Source organism: Diabrotica virgifera, chromosome 7 (assembly GCF_917563875.1).
Source record: "Diabrotica virgifera virgifera chromosome 7, PGI_DIABVI_V3a".
NCBI lineage: Eukaryota > Metazoa > Arthropoda > Insecta > Coleoptera > Chrysomelidae > Diabrotica > Diabrotica virgifera.
Window position 1 is genome coordinate 219658293 of NC_065449.1, and position 17907 is coordinate 219676199.

The 17907-nt window shown below is 30.3% G+C and overlaps 1 protein-coding gene across 2 annotated transcripts in view; it reads right to left on the reverse strand.

Annotated features, from left to right (window-relative positions):
* Nucleotides 1–17907, reverse strand: part of LOC114330950 (retinoid-inducible serine carboxypeptidase) — a 56495-nt gene that overhangs the window by 16658 nt on the left and 21930 nt on the right. For both annotated transcript variants that reach the window (XM_028280401.2, XM_050657158.1), the window contains exons 4-5: nt 14157–14267; nt 11435–11645 (exon numbers count right to left, since the gene is read on the reverse strand). In XM_028280401.2, coding sequence (XP_028136202.2) covers nt 11435–11645; nt 14157–14267 — 322 coding nt within the window. The remainder of the gene's footprint in view (nt 1–11434; nt 11646–14156; nt 14268–17907) is intronic.

Genomic DNA, 17907 nt, shown 5'->3' on the forward strand with positions numbered 1-17907 from the left:
TTGGTTTCCAATTTAAAACTTTTATTAATAATGAAACTATTAGGATTTATTAGCAACAAATTGATTTAAGTTTGATGAAAATCTTCTGATATTAGCGATTATGTTCTTAAATTTTTAATGTGGTATTTAATACAAAAACCCATACATTCATGTCTTGACAAATGAGACTGACCTTTATCTGGTGAACTGCGAATGTCCTCACACAAAACCCGTTTCCTCCTACCCTTGGTTGCGATGAAAAACTCGTCCTGGCCTCCAGTAATATTCTCCTTTGAAAACAACCTCGTACAGCTCTACGTTCCTGCTTTTCTCGTGATGCAGTGTTCTACCTTTTTCGAACCACTTCAATCAGCTACCGGGACACTCTTTGCTCAAGGAGATTCTTTTCTCTCGACTCGGCCTACCTCTCGTTCCGATGGGTACTCACATTCACGGAACTATACCGGCGTTTTCACTCTTCGTACACTACCGTCCACCACTGGACTTCACCTCTCTACCGCTCAAAACATTCTGCTCTCTCATCCCCATTCAATCCCCTACTTTCTCAATATCCCTTCCAGATTCAAAAATCAACATTCCACTACAAATTTTAATTCGCCGTATTCCTCAATACCAACTTTTAATCTTTCTAAATATGTTTAATGGATTTCAAGAAAAAATAATCATTTCCCAATTTAAACTTACTTTCTACTTTTTACAAAACTTAATGACCTATTATCTATTTCACTGAGTCTTATTTAGCGTAGGCTAATGATCGTATCTTCCGCGAAACACTATAATGGTCCGCGTCACTCAACTTGTTTATCTTAGGCGCATTGTTACCGAGTTTCGTACACTTCTTCGAATCACTTTCTTAAAAACTAAATATAATAATTTGTTGTATACAGGTTGTTCTAAATTTACATGCCCGTGGCTGAGAAAATTGAAGATCTTTTACATTAATTTGAATTTTGCTTATAATTATAAATTTTAATTCTCCTATCAAATAGGAATATAACAGTATATTATAATTTCTAAAAAGCGTCTTTCACTACTAGTCCAGAGAAATGAGGATTTTCTCAGGACATTCAAAGATCCAGGTAGCTGACTACTTTTTTAGTTATTGCAGACCTATAGCAAGAAAACCTACCTGTTTCCTGCGTAGAGTTCGCGTTCATTTTTTAATTATTAACAATTTAGTGCAAAAAACGCGTTTTTTCGATTTTTTTCACCCCATTAAAAAGCTAAATAGTTGACATAAAAATACAGAATTTGATTTTTTAGATCATAAAAAAAGCTTCAAAAGACTGATTAGTGAATGTTAAAAAGTCAATTTGTTGCTTCAAAAATATCAAAATAAATGAAAATCGATTTTTGTTAATATGTAACTTTTACTGATTTTAACCTAGAATTTTAGGGCTTTACCAAAAGTTGGGTATACCGGTACTTAACAATCGCTCAAAATTTTAGACCGATCCATTATTTAGTTTAAAAGTTATTCTATTTGTTTATCCCAGAGACGTTTATTTGCAATAACATAACACAAAAAATAATGAACATAGGGCAATTCTGAGTATGCGACATGAAAGTAGAAGATTGCTAGAATCAAAATGTATTAAAAAAAGATAAAAATATTAATTAACATAGCCAAAAGTCCGAATGCCAAATTTTTCAAATTTTGTAGTTTATAAACATTTAGAATAACTTTAAAAATATTATCATTAGAAACAATCTTTTTATATTTTCGAAAATATTTTAACACGGATTTTAAAATAAATGAGTTTAGACATGGTTCAATTGGGACAATGTTAGCATAGGTTTCCTTTTTAATTCACAGCTAATTTGTTTATAATGATTAAAGAATCTCATTAAGGCCATTTTAAAGAACGGGATTTGTATTTTTTGCTAAAAAAATTGCACAAACATTGTATCTTTACAGGACTCTCTACGATTTTTCAAAAATGTAGTTCAAATGGTTACTAGGGGAAACCTATAAATCCACCGAGTTAAAATACCGAAAAAGCAATTTCAAGCTAATACAATTTTCTGTATCTTCGGATCAACTCAATGGATTTTCATCTTTATTTTTTTTTAATTTGTATGTAATTTCTACGTATATAAAAAATATGCAATTTGTTTATAAATTTATTAATTAACAAACAGTCTAATTTGTTTAAACCATTCTTGAAAAAATATTTTTTTTAAATTTATTTTTTTAATCATATGCCCGATTTCACCAAAGATACCTAAACAGTTGCCTTATTAAGTAATTCTTATCGATAGGAACTTCTTAAGTCAATACTTAGAAACAATCGCATTTCACAACTAAAAGAACTGCTTATCTAGGAAATGCTTTCCTAGGTATTACCTACGGTGCGTTTGAACTATTTTTGATAAATAAAAAGAAGAGTAAGATGACATTTTCTTACTTTTTCGATTATTTGTCATTATTGTTTGTTTGCCAATTTGGTTTTATTCAGTTTTGTACTATTATAGTTATTTTGTATGTTATTTGTATGTACAGTGAAATTGAGGAAAAGAAAAGAGTTGTAAATTTCACATATGACGAAAAATTGAAGTTGGTTGAATTGTCATTAACGAAATAATTTTAAAATAAATAATATGTTGAAAATTGTTTTTTATTATTAATTTTTTAATGACACACTTTTCGTTATAATCATGAATGGGTTTTTGAAACACAACACTAGTTTGTTAGGTAGTAGGTAGACTACATAATTTTGTCAATAGACCTGTAAAAAACTCCAAAGGATTTTCTATATTTTCCAACACATATTATATTAATAATATAAAAGAAAATACAAAATTTCAACTAATATACTAATTACAGAATAACAGCAAAATTAAAGTAAGAAGCAAATTATTGACAAACGTCACAAGTACATTAGTCAAAATTGTAAAAATATAACCTGACTATCAACGATAAGTAATACCTAAAGTTTAGGGAGAACGAAATCCGTATCCTAACGTAAGGTAATGCTTAAACGGTTTAGGCAATTCGTATCCTATGGTGAAATCCGTTTTAGAGGTAGGAAGTGCCTAAACCCACTTAGGTAATTCTTAAATATTTAGGTATCGTTGGTGAAATCGGGCAATAGTATCATTAATGATCATAGAAAAAGTTAAAGTACACTTTGATAAATAAATTATTTTTATTAGATAATTATTTATTGAAGATAATTTATTTATAAAAGTATACCTTAACATTTTCTATGATTAATAATATTACTATGATCAAAAACATGGATTTTTGGAAAAAATTATTTTTTCAAAAATTGTGTAAACAAATTGTTTAATCAAATAAAATGTCTAGACAAATTGCATATTTGTAATGTACAGAAAAATAACATACAAATTAAAAAAAAAAAAATGAAAGATCCAAATATATTCAGTGGATCCCGAGATATAGTAAATGATAGTAGTTTTAAGTTGCCTTTTTTAGTTTTTGAACTCATGCATTTGTCGGCTCCCAGCTCCCCCTTCACTTACCACGACTAGTCGCCAATTATTGAACTACACTTTTAAAAATTCGCGTAAAATACCAGTATTTTGAAAATGTAAAATGATTCTTTCTACGGACAATATAAGTTATTCTAAATGTTTATAAACTGCAAAATTTCAAAAATTTAGCATTAGGGTTTCTGACTATATTAGATCATTTTTTTATCATTTTTTATTACAATTTGATATCATCACTTTTCTAATTTAATTTGGCATACGCAGAATCGCCCTATCTTCATTATTTTATGTCTTATGTTATTGCAGAATATAGGTCTCTGGGATAAACAAATAGAATACATTTTAAACTAATCAATGAATCGGTCTTAAATTTTGAGAGTTTGTTAAGTACCCCAATACCTAATTTTGGGTGACACAATAAAATTCTAAAGTAGTTTTTGTAAAAGTTATTAACAAGCAACGATTTTCACTTATTTTGCAGTTTGCGTAGCAACCAATTAACTTTTTAACTTTCAAAAATCGGGTTTTGAAGGTTTTTTCAATGTTCAAAAAATTAAATTTTGGAATTTTATGTCAACCATTTAGCTTTTGAATGGCGTGCAAAAAATCGAAAAAATTGCGATTTATGCACTAAATTGTTAATAATTAAAAAACGGACGCGAACTCTAGGCAGAAAACAGGTAGGTTTTCTTCCTATAAGTCTAAAATAACTAATAAAGCAGTCAGCTACCTGGATCTTTGAGTGTCCCGAACTTGGTCTATTTCTAGCCTATTTCCCTGGAGTATAAGGAATATTAAGAACTGAACGATCACTTAAACAGAATGACAACAAATAGAGCAGTAAAGAGGCGCGAGAGACGGTTCCCCAATATAGGAAGACGATCAGTGGGAAGACCACGAAGAAGATGGAATGAAAGCTTACTAGAGGGACATTAAAAACAGACAGAGTCATGTCTACACAAAAAGAAGCAGAAGAAGAAGAAGAAGAAGAAGAAGAACTAAGAAAAATAAATATATCGGAATATTAAAACACTCCGATTCTGAGTAGTTTTTTTATTTATGATTTATGAAAACATTCTGCATGGCTTCTTCAGAGCAGAAGTTAATGAAGAAATAACACATCCCTGCCTTACTGCCGCGCTTAGCGAAAACGCCGTATCTGCAAAAATCTGAGAAAATTAGATTTACACATTTTTCTAACCCAAATGTGCATATCTATCTTATTTGCTTACTAAAAATGACGTAAGTTAAGCCACAATACATTAAACACAACGCATTTTATGCCGTATCTGCAAACATGTTCATGGATACTTAGAATAAATGCGTCATTTGAAAAATACTTAGAAAAAACGCCGTATTTAAAGGTCATTTGCCGTGTTTATCCTAAGCAGGCACTAGATGCGGCGTTCTGCCTAAGCATTTGACAGATTTTTACAGCATGTGTAAAATTTTTAATAAGGTTAGTTTGTTGCCATTTTTCAACGTGATCGGTTGTTTGATATAATTTTTTAAATATGTCAAATAGAAAATAGAACAAAGTTAATACTGCAGAAGGCTATTTTTTCTTTATCAATAGAAAATCTAAAAACACATATGTTTGAGTTGTTGGTGATCAAGAAATAACTATGTATATGAATATTGTTGTTGATGCGACATTGTATTGCTACGTTACATCAGGCATTTTAAACAGTGCAAATTTTATAAAGTTTGTTCGAAATAGGAATTTTGGTACGAAGTATTTTGATCGCCGTACGTCGTAGAATTTCCAAATAACAAATGTGTTATAAAAGTACATAGTTAAATCAATGTATAATAATTAATAATTAAAAATAAACTTGATCGTAAATGTTAATCGTTTCTGGAATATTTTAATTTTAAAATTCAAGAAACGCCCCTTAGCGGCAAACTTATTAATTCCAAAATTATTTCCAACACTTTTTTTATCCATTTTCATGACACACTTTTATAAAAAATGTTTTTTATTCTCCTTTTTCATCGTTATATTGTATTTATTATACAGTAGACTCCCTCTATAACGAGAACTGAAATGGCAGACTAATTACCTCGTTATACGCGGATCTCGTTATATCATACAACAATTAAATTGTGCATACATACCTATATCGCTGTCTAAAATATTAACTTTCTATTATATAGTGATGCCATTCGGAGCAATATAAGTTGCTAAATATTGTTTCTTCGACAATAAGGCTTCGCCATCATAAATTATAATTTTTTTTACAATATTTAGTATCGGCTAATAAATAAACAGAACAGGAAGAACTTTATTATAGGTAGGCGTGGATTTTTATTAAAGCACTACTCTCGATATCTTCAGTGGAGTCGGCTTCAACAGAAAACAGTGGAGGCATGTTGTCGAGTCGGCTAAAACCCACGAAGGGTTGTAACGCCACGGAGTATTAATTAAGTACTACCCTGGAGAACCGCACAGATGTTGGGAATTTATCTATACAGGTACCTAGGTAGTTGGGCTATTTACTTATAGCCATTACAGCGCTAAAAATAGATAAACAATAATAAAGATACATATTTTACGATTTCATTTTTCCTCGTTATAGAAATGTTCAGTTCAATACGAATTTTATGGGACATCTAGTGTACCTCGTTATAAGCGAAACCTCGTAATAACCGTGTTCGTTATAGAGAGAGCCTACTGTATTATAAAATAAGAAAATGCTTAGCGCAAACGCAGTACTGCATTCTTTCTAAGGAGGAAGAAGTTAATTTTTATGTAGTATACTTAGAAAGAACGCAGTAGGTAACATGAGTTTTTAGAGTAAATAAAATATATTTTGCCAATCTTATCTATAAATATGAATTCTATGATATTTATTATGTATATAAACTAGAAAACAAAAAAAAATTCTAAATAGTTTTCAACGGCTAGACATTTAAACAAAAACCGATTTTACTCAAATGCGATCTCTCTGCAGATACGGCGTTTTTCCTAAGGACGGCAGCTTACCTCTTAGTTAATTTAATGTTTTCAAATTTTAAAAAAACTTAAGATGAAGTTAATACTTTCAATGTGAAATAGTGCCATTTTTTGCAATGTCCAAATGGATTTATAATAATTTCAAAACGTTTTCTGTCCTGTCGGACCATCATCAGTGAACAACGTATATTATGTATCAAGTAAATGGAACTAGCCACAGAATGGGGCCAAATGATCCTTAAATTACATAATAAAAGTTATAAAAATGATTAACATTGTGACACTATGCCGATGTCGAAAGATATAGTCAATTCGCTAAACTCAGAGACAACTGGCTAGTGATATTAGTAAGTAATTTGGTCAATTTGGTAAGATTGGCAAAAAAATAATTACTAATTAGTTAATAATTACTAAATAGTTACTAATTGTGCCAATTTTGGCAAAATTGGCCAAAAACTAAAAAATTACCTACTAAAATCACTAGCAAGTTGTGTCCGAGTTTAGCGAGCCGACTATAACATTTTGTTAAAGGAAACATACAGAGTCCTGCTCGAAAACATGGAAGCAGTCCGATGAGATGTGACGACCAACTGACAACAATTTCATTTACTGGATGCAAAGGCGTATTTCATTGATGATGCTACGACAAGGTTAAAAATGTTTTGAATTTATAAATCCATGTGAAAATTGAAAAAAAATAACAATAAAATAAATATATAAATAATAGTTATTTATGAAATAGTTCGTGAAGTAATCGTTTTGCGAACGCACGCGATGTTTAGAGCACGAGCTGTAATATCATTAGGACAATCTGTATAGAAAAATATGTTTTAAGTTAATTTTAAATAACCTTATAAGATATGTATTAGTGGAGTGATAATGACCGCAGGTGAACCCATAAGACGTGTTGTTTTGAGTTAAGAATAAAATATAAAATAGAAGACAAAACACGGGAGAATGAATTATATTATTTTACGTAGAATTGCGACATGCCTCGGCTGATTTAATATTATTGCTTATAATAAACTTCAAAGACATAAATATAGTATGTAGTTAGCAGATGAAGTAGTAATTATTTAAATAAGGACTATAAGGGTTAATTGTGTACCAACCTTTCAACATTTCCTTACATGACGACCCTTGCGAAATAGGTTTTTGTGTGCAGTAAGATGGTAACCACAAATTGAAAAAAGCGGCGGAAAATGGACCAGGAACCGAACAGGAACCCAGTGAAAAAGACACAAGTGTTAAAATGTAAGTAAGAAATTTAGTCAACCTTTATTAAAAATGCTTCCCTCGATTTTCATATATTATTATTGAACATTGAATATTTATCTTTACTATCGAATTTTATTGAATTTATTTGAAAATTTCTATTCGATTTCGATTCTTTGGTATGGTTATTTTTGAATTTTTTAAGAATATCTATCAAATTTGGAATATGAACTGATTTTGAATATTTTTATCTAACTTTGGTATATGCTATCATTGAATTTTTATTGAATTTTTGTCGAATATGTATACTATTATTGAATTTTAATACCCAGTTGTTTTTATTATTGATATTTATTGAGTATATCTATAGATACATCTTCATCGATTTTGTGTTAAATTTTGTATGATATGAACCTGAATTAATAAGTTTTGTGTAATAAGTGATATATAAATGATTTTTTTTAATAATGATTAGGGGTGACATACGTTGATATAAGAGTAAAGCTCTTATAAAGATTAATATTGCTATAAGCAAGCGTCATATTTTTAACGAACCGACCTGATGAGTCGAGATAAGGAATTTGGAGAAGAACTATATAGATTACAAGAAGAACTAACAATATTATAAGCTAAATATTATGAGGCAATTTGAGACAATAAGAAACCCACTGCTCTTGTGGAATTAAGAAGGTACTAAGCGATTTATAGAAGCTTGAAAGCTTATTAGAGACCCACTCTGTGTTTTAAAGAGACCTATTTTATTCATGATTATTCGTGATTATACAATGGATTTAAAGCAAAGGGAAATGTCGTGAAATATGTAGAAGAATTTGATCTATGCAACGAAGGTATACCCGCTTTTATTTAGGTAAAATGCAGAGGTTTCGTGGCTAGTATTGAGTATTATGATTGTTATATGGAATATGTAGAAGAATTGGAAATTTCCTTTCGAGTGAAACCACTTTGATTAGTCGAACGCAGGCATTGAGGGATAGGTAAAAGAAGTGATTATTATGACGTTATATTATGAAATGATATATTGATGATTAAATGACAAATGACTGTTATATGAAGATGAAGTATGTACACTGTAGAAGTGGTATTATATGAAGAAAAATGAAGAAATATATAGTTGTAGTACCAGACAAGAAGAAGAAGAGAAAAAAGGAGAATTTTTAGTAAAATATGTGGGAAAAATGAAAGAAGACACATAAAAATTGCAAGAAAACAAGCAAAATTAAGAAGATACTAATCAAATAAGTAGCTAATCATTGAATTATATTTAAGAATAATAAGCTTGAATTTTTTTTTTTGAAATCTTTAAAGAACCTAAATTATAATGACTTAAATTTTAAATGTAGATAATGAATTTAGGTTAAATTTTCGCGGAAAATAATGGAAGTGTTTGAATAAAGGATAGACAATATCTTACAGTGTTAGTTACCTTAGTGTTAGTATTAGAGAAAAAAGAACCCTAAAAAATGTTCTTTAAACTAGATATGATGAGAGACATTTGTTAATATTTATTCTAGCAAGAGACATTAATTTTTTATTATTAAGTATTTTAAAAGAAGGGACGAATAGTAATTAACCAAAAGACTAAAATAGAGGAATTAATAGAGTAGCCTTAAATTTTTACTAAGAAGAATATTAATAATTATTCACTGCTTATATGACGTAAATTAAAGTAGTACACTAAAAAGACTAAAGACTAGGCTAAAAATTAGGATAAGTTTTATTCATTGTTTTACGAAAGTGAATTAATAATCGAAAAATTAGTACGTGATTTAGTGACAATTACTTATAAACAATTATTTTTAGTTTTTATAAAATACCAGTTTAGTATAAGGAAAAAATGAACTTGTGTGTATAATAGGATTTTTGTTAAGTTAAGTGTCTTATAGCGGCCGATACAGGACCTTAACTATATAAGTGATATAGGGTCTATCTCCAAAAAGGCGATGATGAATATATCTCATTTTAAAACAGGGAGATGTAATATCATTAGGACAATCTGTATAAAATAATATGTTTTAAGTTAATTTTAAATAACTTTATATGTATTAGTGGAGTCACAATGACCGCAGGTGAACCCATAAGTCGTATTGTTTTGAGTTAAGAATAAAATATAATACAGACGACAAAACACGGGAGAATGAATTATATTATTGTACGTAGAATTGCGACATGCCTCGGCTGATTTAATATTATTGTTTATAATAAACTTCGAAGACATAAATAAAGTATGTAGTTAGCAGAGGAAGTAGTAATTATTTAAATGAGGATTATAAGGGTTAATTGTGTACAAACCCTTCAACATTTCCTTACAACGGTGCGAGTGCTATACATTGTTGTTGCTGTTTTTGGACGTAGATCGCCTTCAAGGCCTGTACGATTACGTTTAAATTCATAAACCCATCTTATACACAGTTCTTATACACTTTCAATATTCGCTCAGAATTTTCCTTTGCTTTTAGACCTTCCAAAAATAAAAATTCAATCACTGCAGCATACCTGATTGTTTCCATTGTAAAAATACTGTGACAAGTCGATAATAAATGTCTTGTAAACAAAGAATGAATGGACAGATTGAAATGAAACTTTACATACGTTCATAATATGAAGAGTGTACCAACGTAACAAAATAAAATTAGGCCATTAAAAGTGCCCTCTCTGATCGAACCGCAAATCTTATTGAACAACCTAGTACATAAACTGATCTAGAAGTTTATGAATTCTCTTTTTGTATTGTCAGGACTATTTATATTTTTAAGAAAATGAATACTTAGTTATTAAATTAAATTTCTTTGTAGGTACAGTTTAAATATGTATAATTGATGCATAATGTCTTTAAACGAATTACTGTCTAAATCTATGTCATACAATAATTGAGGGGGTTAGAAGTAAAAGGGTTTTAAGTGCACTTTTTTTAAAATTTACTTTAAGTACAGATTCGCATACTTAAATGGTATTAGAACTTGGTGATAAAACGATTTAAGCATATTTCACACTAGAGTCGCCGTCTATCGCCATTACATTTAGTTCACTCAAACCATTTGCAGTTTGTTTTGGTAGTAAACAGGCTTAACCGTGCGCTTGAACCGTTTTACCACAAAACTATTTTTAGTATTCTGTAAAAAAAATAGTAATAAACGGGTTTAAGTGCGCTTGAACCACTTTACCACAAAATTATTTTTAGTATTCTGTAATGTGTAAACACATGTTAATACATGATTAATTTCAAGTAAATAAATATTAGATTTGTGACCAATTTTAAAGACTAATTAAGTATTATGCAACGTGCCAATTGTAGTTACACTGTGGATAACAGCTGGGACAAAAATTATTAGTAATGTGTAGTTAAAATCTGCACTAGAACCGTTTTACCAGTAACATTTATCAACACCATGTACGGATTCAAGTACATTTTTTAATAATTGAAAAAAGGAAGGATGTGCTAAGAGTAATAATATACCCTTATATTTTTATCATTTTATAATACATTGTACACTGGACATAATTTAGTTTAATGACTCCTAGAATTTATAAAACTCAAACAACTTTGAAGCTGATTATCTCAGAACTGTCAAAACTGCACTTAAACCATTTTACGTCTGGCCCCCCAACTGTTCTGCTTAACACGTTGACGGACAATGCGTCAAATGCTTAAGCAAGTGTTGTGACATATGTATTTTGCAAAGTAGAATAGGAATAAATGCAACGTCTATAGACGTTGCGTCACATTACATCAATGGAAATTAGACGTCTATAGACGTTCTGTCGCTCAACGTGTTAATTTATATTTACCTGTTTTTTGCTTGTCCAAACCCCTGATATTATTAGATACTCGTCCTGTAAAGACATTATACCAATCAATTCCACGTGTCTCAACCTCCACCAATGATTCCATACTATACCATAGACTAAGAGCTTCGTCAAAGTCGCCTTTGTCTATGGCTTTCTTTACTCGTGCAGCTTCTTCCATTATTGCGTCGTATCCATTTCGATCAATAAAACCCTAAAATTAGAGTTTAATAAATCACCTAATTAGTCTTCATGATAAAACTGCAAATTTTTGTAGAATAGGACATAAAATTTTGTTAGTTATTTTCTTTTATAGGTATTTATATATACAGGGTAGCGATAAAGTATGGAAACACAGGAACATCCTGTATATTTTTTGCGTTTTCACGTGCTTAAGAAATACTGATTATTTTTCAGGTTATATTCCCTGTACCTAAATGCCATAATTTCGGAGTTATTGTTACATTTATTAAAAAAATTGTTTTTAAAAAATTATAAAAATTAAATTTTTCGGCTCGGATAGATAATATTTTAGTGTTGTTCTGAAGTTATTTCCTTGTGGCATTTTTATTTTTTATGGGAAATAAGCCACAATTTTACTAAAAAATGAATTTATTAACGTTTCGAAACGTTAATAAATTCATTTTTTAAACAATTAGTTATAAACAATTTAAAACTAAAAAAAAAATCGAAAAATGGCGATTTTCTAGATTTAAGAACCCAAGTAAAGAATATTATTTTTGAAACAACGAAGGGCCTAAATTCAAGTTCAAACCTTATTTTATCAGTTACCGATAAGTAATTTTGGGCTTATTGCATTTTAAAACACTCTTTTCTAATTGTTAATGCAGCCCGATAGCCCGTCCTCTCTTATTATGTGCTTCATTAACAATTAAAAAAAAAACAATATTTTAGAATAAAACGTTCCAAGAATTCTTGTGAAGAGATGATAAAAGAAGGTTTGAGCTTGAATTTAGGTACATCGTAATTTCAAAAAAAAAATTTACGTGTGTATTTGAATCTTGAAAATCGTAATTTTTCGATTTTTTTTTTCAATTTTACATTGTTTATAACTCGGAAACGATTAACTTTAAAGTAAAACTACATCTCTTTTGTTCCCAATGATCCAAGGAATCTAAAATAATATCTAGCCTGGCAGAAAAATTTGATTTTTATAATTTTTGTTTAAAATTTGTTTTAAATAAATAACTCCGAAATTATGGCATTTAAGTATAGGGAATATAGAAAACATGAAAAATAATCAGAATTTTTTAAGGACATCAAAACGCAAAAAATATACAGGGTGTTCCATTTGAAATAAGAAAGTTCATTAGATTTCCAGCAAAATTGAAGATTTGACAACAATGTAATTATCACTATATTATCGGCCGTATTAGAAAACTCTTACCCACCAAAATCTATAAAATCGTTTCAGCCGTTTCCGAGAAATTACTGTGTATCCATACTTTCTCGCTACCCTGTATAAAGGGTTGCCTGCAGCTATAATTCATTCGCTTCCGAGATACGCTAAAACGCCAGTTCCTGACGAGTTATTGGTGGGTTTGTCGCAGGGTAGGCAAAAACCAAGGTTCTTCAAAAAAACCAAAATAACTAGGTTTCTTTGTTTAAACCAGGTTTATTTGGTTTAAACCAGGTTTATCATAAGTCTGAATACTTTAAAAATGAATAAATTATTTTATAAAATAATAGTAATAAACAATAAAAAAAATTATTAAGACAACTTTTATTTTTATTTGCACACACACAAAATGAAAATAACAAAAAAACATCTTCAATGACTTCTGGTTGACTCTTATCTATGCAGTCGAGACGTGGACCCTTAAAACATCAACCGTAAATAAATTGGAGGCCTTTGAAATGTGCCTCTACCGGAGAATCCTCAAAATTTCGTGGACATTGCATACCTCAAACGAAGATGTGCTACATACAATAAGCAATGAAAAATAATTTTTTCTACGAGCGTGCAAAAATGTCTACTTTCGCGCGCGCGTTTTAGTTTAGAAAGTTTTATTTTTCCGCACGCGTGTTAATTTAGATATGTTAATATGGCCTTAAAGTAATTATAATAAATGCAATAAACTAATATTTAGATGTTATTTACGAATTTATTTCAAATATATCTTATTGTGTTCATGATTTAATGAAATTAACGCGAGAATTCGATGAAATAAAATAATTTTGACATAATATTCGAAAGTCAAATCAGTAGACAATAACAGTGGTTTTGAATCGTTGTCATGGAAACCAAGATCGCCGTCATGCTAACCAATTATGCTGAAAGTTTGAAAGTTTGGTTTTGACAACCTTGTCAAAGAATTAATTTGTGTATGTATTTTCATATTAATAAAATTAATTGATTAAGATTTGGTCATAAGACTCATAGAAAAAATATTGTTCCTAACGCTTGCAGAAAGTCTCATTTCCGCACTCGACTGCTTGCCGAACTCCCGCTTCGCGTCGTTCAGCAAACTGCAGTCGCGTGCGGAAAAGTATGACTTTCTACATTTGTTAGGAAAATAACTATTTCAGCACAGTGAAAGTTAGAAAAACATTATATCTAGGCCACATACTGAGAAATGATAAGTACGAATGTGCTTAAATAATTAACCATCTAATAAGAACAGCTGAAGAGAGAGAAGAGTTTTCAATTGTAGTAGGCAACCTCTATTGAGAAGAGCGCACTTTAAGAAGAAGAAATACTTACCAAGTTAAATAAATATGGTCCATACGAAAGTTCAGCATCTAAGGGAGAAATCCAAGAATCGCCAAGGGCAACGCCTTTTAAGTTTGATTCTATTTCACCTTTTTGTATGGCCTAAAATTACAAAAACAATACAAATATTTGACATAGTTATCTACTACCTTGAGAAAGTACTCTTAGATTAAAAGTTGTGGTTAGGTATTTTAGGACAGTGGTTCCCAACCTTTTTCCCATGATCGACCCCTTAGACAGGTTTCACCAGTTGTGAATACTATAATCGCCCCCCTCCCAATTAAATTGAAACAAAAATAATTAATCAGTACAATATTTATTTATTTTTACATTTCGTAAAATGATAAATGGTTAGTAATAATTGTTAATTTCGCATTTGGCCCTGATGTCCCTCACATAATTTTTGGCTGGCTCACATAATTTTGTCTGGTTCAATGTTGGTTAATAGCAACCTCAAATCCCCTCTTTCTATTATGTCGAGCCTATTTGTTTGTTTGTTTTTCAATACACATACAGAACTAATACATTTCTCCCCTAGATATATTGTGGGGAATGCAAATAACAGTAATTTGATTGCATTCCACAAGATTGGACCAACTTCTTTTATCCGCGGCCAAAATCTTTCATACCCACACACCCGAAACAGACTTTCAGAAGGACATGGCTTTGTAACTTCCACGCTCAAAGGATCGATAAACCAAGTTGGCATTTTCAGACTATTCAAATCTTGGAATCAGGACTGCAGAACTTCTTTCAATGTTTGAAGGACAAGGCAATATGTTTAAAGATCATCAGAATCGCCACAAGGAGATTTTAAGTTGGGAAATTTGGTGAGATCTCCTCTTTGTATATTTTCTTCAAAAATAGATAGTTTGTCAATTAATGCTCCGACTACTCCCTTCGATTTGGCCATATTTATGTTCTTCCCTTGTAGTTGCAGGTTGGTTTCATTTAATTTTTCAAAAATATCTGATAAGTAAGTGATGTCATTTCGCTTCTCTTGTAGGGCTATACTCAGTATGGGGTCAGTAGTATTAAAAAAATTCAATAACAGTATCCATGAGACTGAAGAGCTGCCGTAAGCAATTACCTTTAGAAAGCCGACGGATTTCCATATGTAGTAGTAATAGTCCAGGACGGATCTGTTTTGAGATGGACGTTGAGAGGTGACTCAAATTTTTTTGCAGAAATTGCTTGAAAATAGCTCAAATAATAATATTTGAGTTATCCTCCCACTCAAAATGGCCCGGAACATTGTTTAAATAGTCAAAATGTCAAAATATGAAGGAAAAATTCGATTTTTCTATTGGTTTTTTGATTATAACTTTAAAACTGTTCATTTCTGAGAAAAGTTGTACTGACATAAAAGTTGCGTAATTAAATTTCCTATAACATAAAATTGGTCAACAATTTAAAAAATAGTCACTCTTGTTGCAAAATAGCAATAATTGCGAAAAAAACCATACAAAAACAAGTATTCGCATTTTACGTTTTTAAATCATTTGTGCTACACTTAGGACCTTCATATTTTACCCAGATAAACTTCATGATATAGTAAAATAACACTGTATGTTTCATAAAGATCGGTTTAATAGATTTTGCAAAATAAATTTTGCAATCCAGCTTTCGCAAAAAAAATTCATTTTTTTAAAATGTTCCAGGACTAGAAAAATAAAGCACATAGCAAATTGAATATTTTTTTTGCTTATAGAAGTGTACTGTACCTTTCATTTGCAATTTGCAAAATTAAAATCGATTAATTATCACGCCGTCAGGAAATGTTTTAAATAAACATTAATTTTTGGTGCTACGCGCAGGACAGCGATATTCGATTCACATAAGTTGATTTCCACCAAAATTTGTTCCAATCTTTATGTAATATATTATAAGAACAAAGAAAATTTTTGCTAAAAAAAGTGTTATTTCAAAGGATAGAGTACCTATGTGTTTTTATTTTGCAATAAACAACTTTATTTATTTATATCGAAATGTAATAAAAATTAAAATGTATCAATCATTATCAAAGGTCATTGGAGTGCCCAATCAGAGCAAACTATCCGCTGTCCTGCGCGTAGCACCAATAATTAATGTTTATTTTAAAAAAATTCCTGACGCCGTGGTAGTTAATGGATTTTAATTTTGCAAATTGAAAATGAAAGGTACGGTACACTTCTATATGCAAAAAAAAATTGAACTTGCTATCTGTTTTATTTTCAGTTCTGTAATATTTTGAAAAAATGAATTTTTTTTGCGAAAGCTGGATTTCAAAATTTATTTTGCAAAATCTATTAAACCGATCTTAATGAAATTGACAGTATTGTTTAACTCTATTATACAGTTTTTCTGGTTGAAATATGAAGTTCCTAAGTGTAGCATAAATGATTGAAAAACGTAAAATGCGAATACTTGTTTTTGTATGGTTTTTTCGCAATTATTGCTATTTTGCAACAAGGGTGACTATTTATTAAATTTCTAGCCAATTCTATATTGTAGGAAATTTAATTACGCAACTTTTATGTTAGCACAACTTTTCTTGGAAATGAATACTTTTAAAGTTATAATCAAGAAACGAAGAAAAAGATCGGATTTTTCCTTCATTTTTTGACATTTTGATTATTTAAACAATGTTCCAGACTTCTTTGAGAGGGAGGATAATTCAAATATTATTATTTGAGTTATTTTCAAGAAATTTCTGCAAAAAAATTTGAGTCACCTCTCAACGTCCAAATGTACTAATATTTTTACAGATGCGCCCTGGTCTATAATGTATGAAATATCTCATCATTTTCGTCACAGAGTGCACGAAATATTCGACCATTCTTTGGTTTTGCTTTAATTTTATTTACTGCATCTATGACAAGACCACCACAACTTCGGCCGTTCGTTTTTTGTTCGAGCGGTTCGAGTCAGATCAGCAGGGTCGGTACCTACTCTCATCATTCTTATCCCACTTGAATCTCTTTCTCTTCTGTGCGGATGTTCGCACAATACGAAAGCTCGATCAAAGGAAAATGCAGAATTTATTATAATGTATTACTTACCTATAGAAATAAATTGTATTATAATTAATCGCAAATAGCCCTCTGTTACTAGACGAGATGTTTGTTATTATTACCTGCATCGGTATACAGTCGAACCCGCTTATTAGAATCCCTGTTATAGGAATATCCCGGTTTATGGAATATAAATTCAAGTTCCCGAAACATTTCCATTTACTCCTTAATAAATTTATCTGTTTATTGGAATAGGATCTAACTAGATAATACCGCTTATTAGCATATTTTGCAGGTCAAAGAATATTTTTTTTACAATTTACGAAAAATTTAAATTATGTTTGGTATTATGGTTTGTCGTCAACGGCCTGCAGTGCTGGATTAGATATTATTAGGGTAATAAATATTTATTACTTTGTTAGATACGAATACCAATTCGATCTTTAGCATGGCCGACAAATGCATGGGTCATAAAATAATTTTTATATGTCTACACAAAGGCACTGTTGCCTGTTATAAAATTGTTAGAAGCAGTTTATTTAGAATTCACTCAAAGAGTACCTACCTGTTTGCAAGATGTAAATTATGGCTTTGTTAAATTCGAAAAGAAGAGAAAAGAACAAGAATGTAACAATCCATTTCTTGACGCCAATAAAACTTCTATTCAACCAATGGATTAAGGATGACCACACGGATTAACAACATTAACAACGAAAAAGCTATAATTACCAATAATTTCTCAAGAAAAA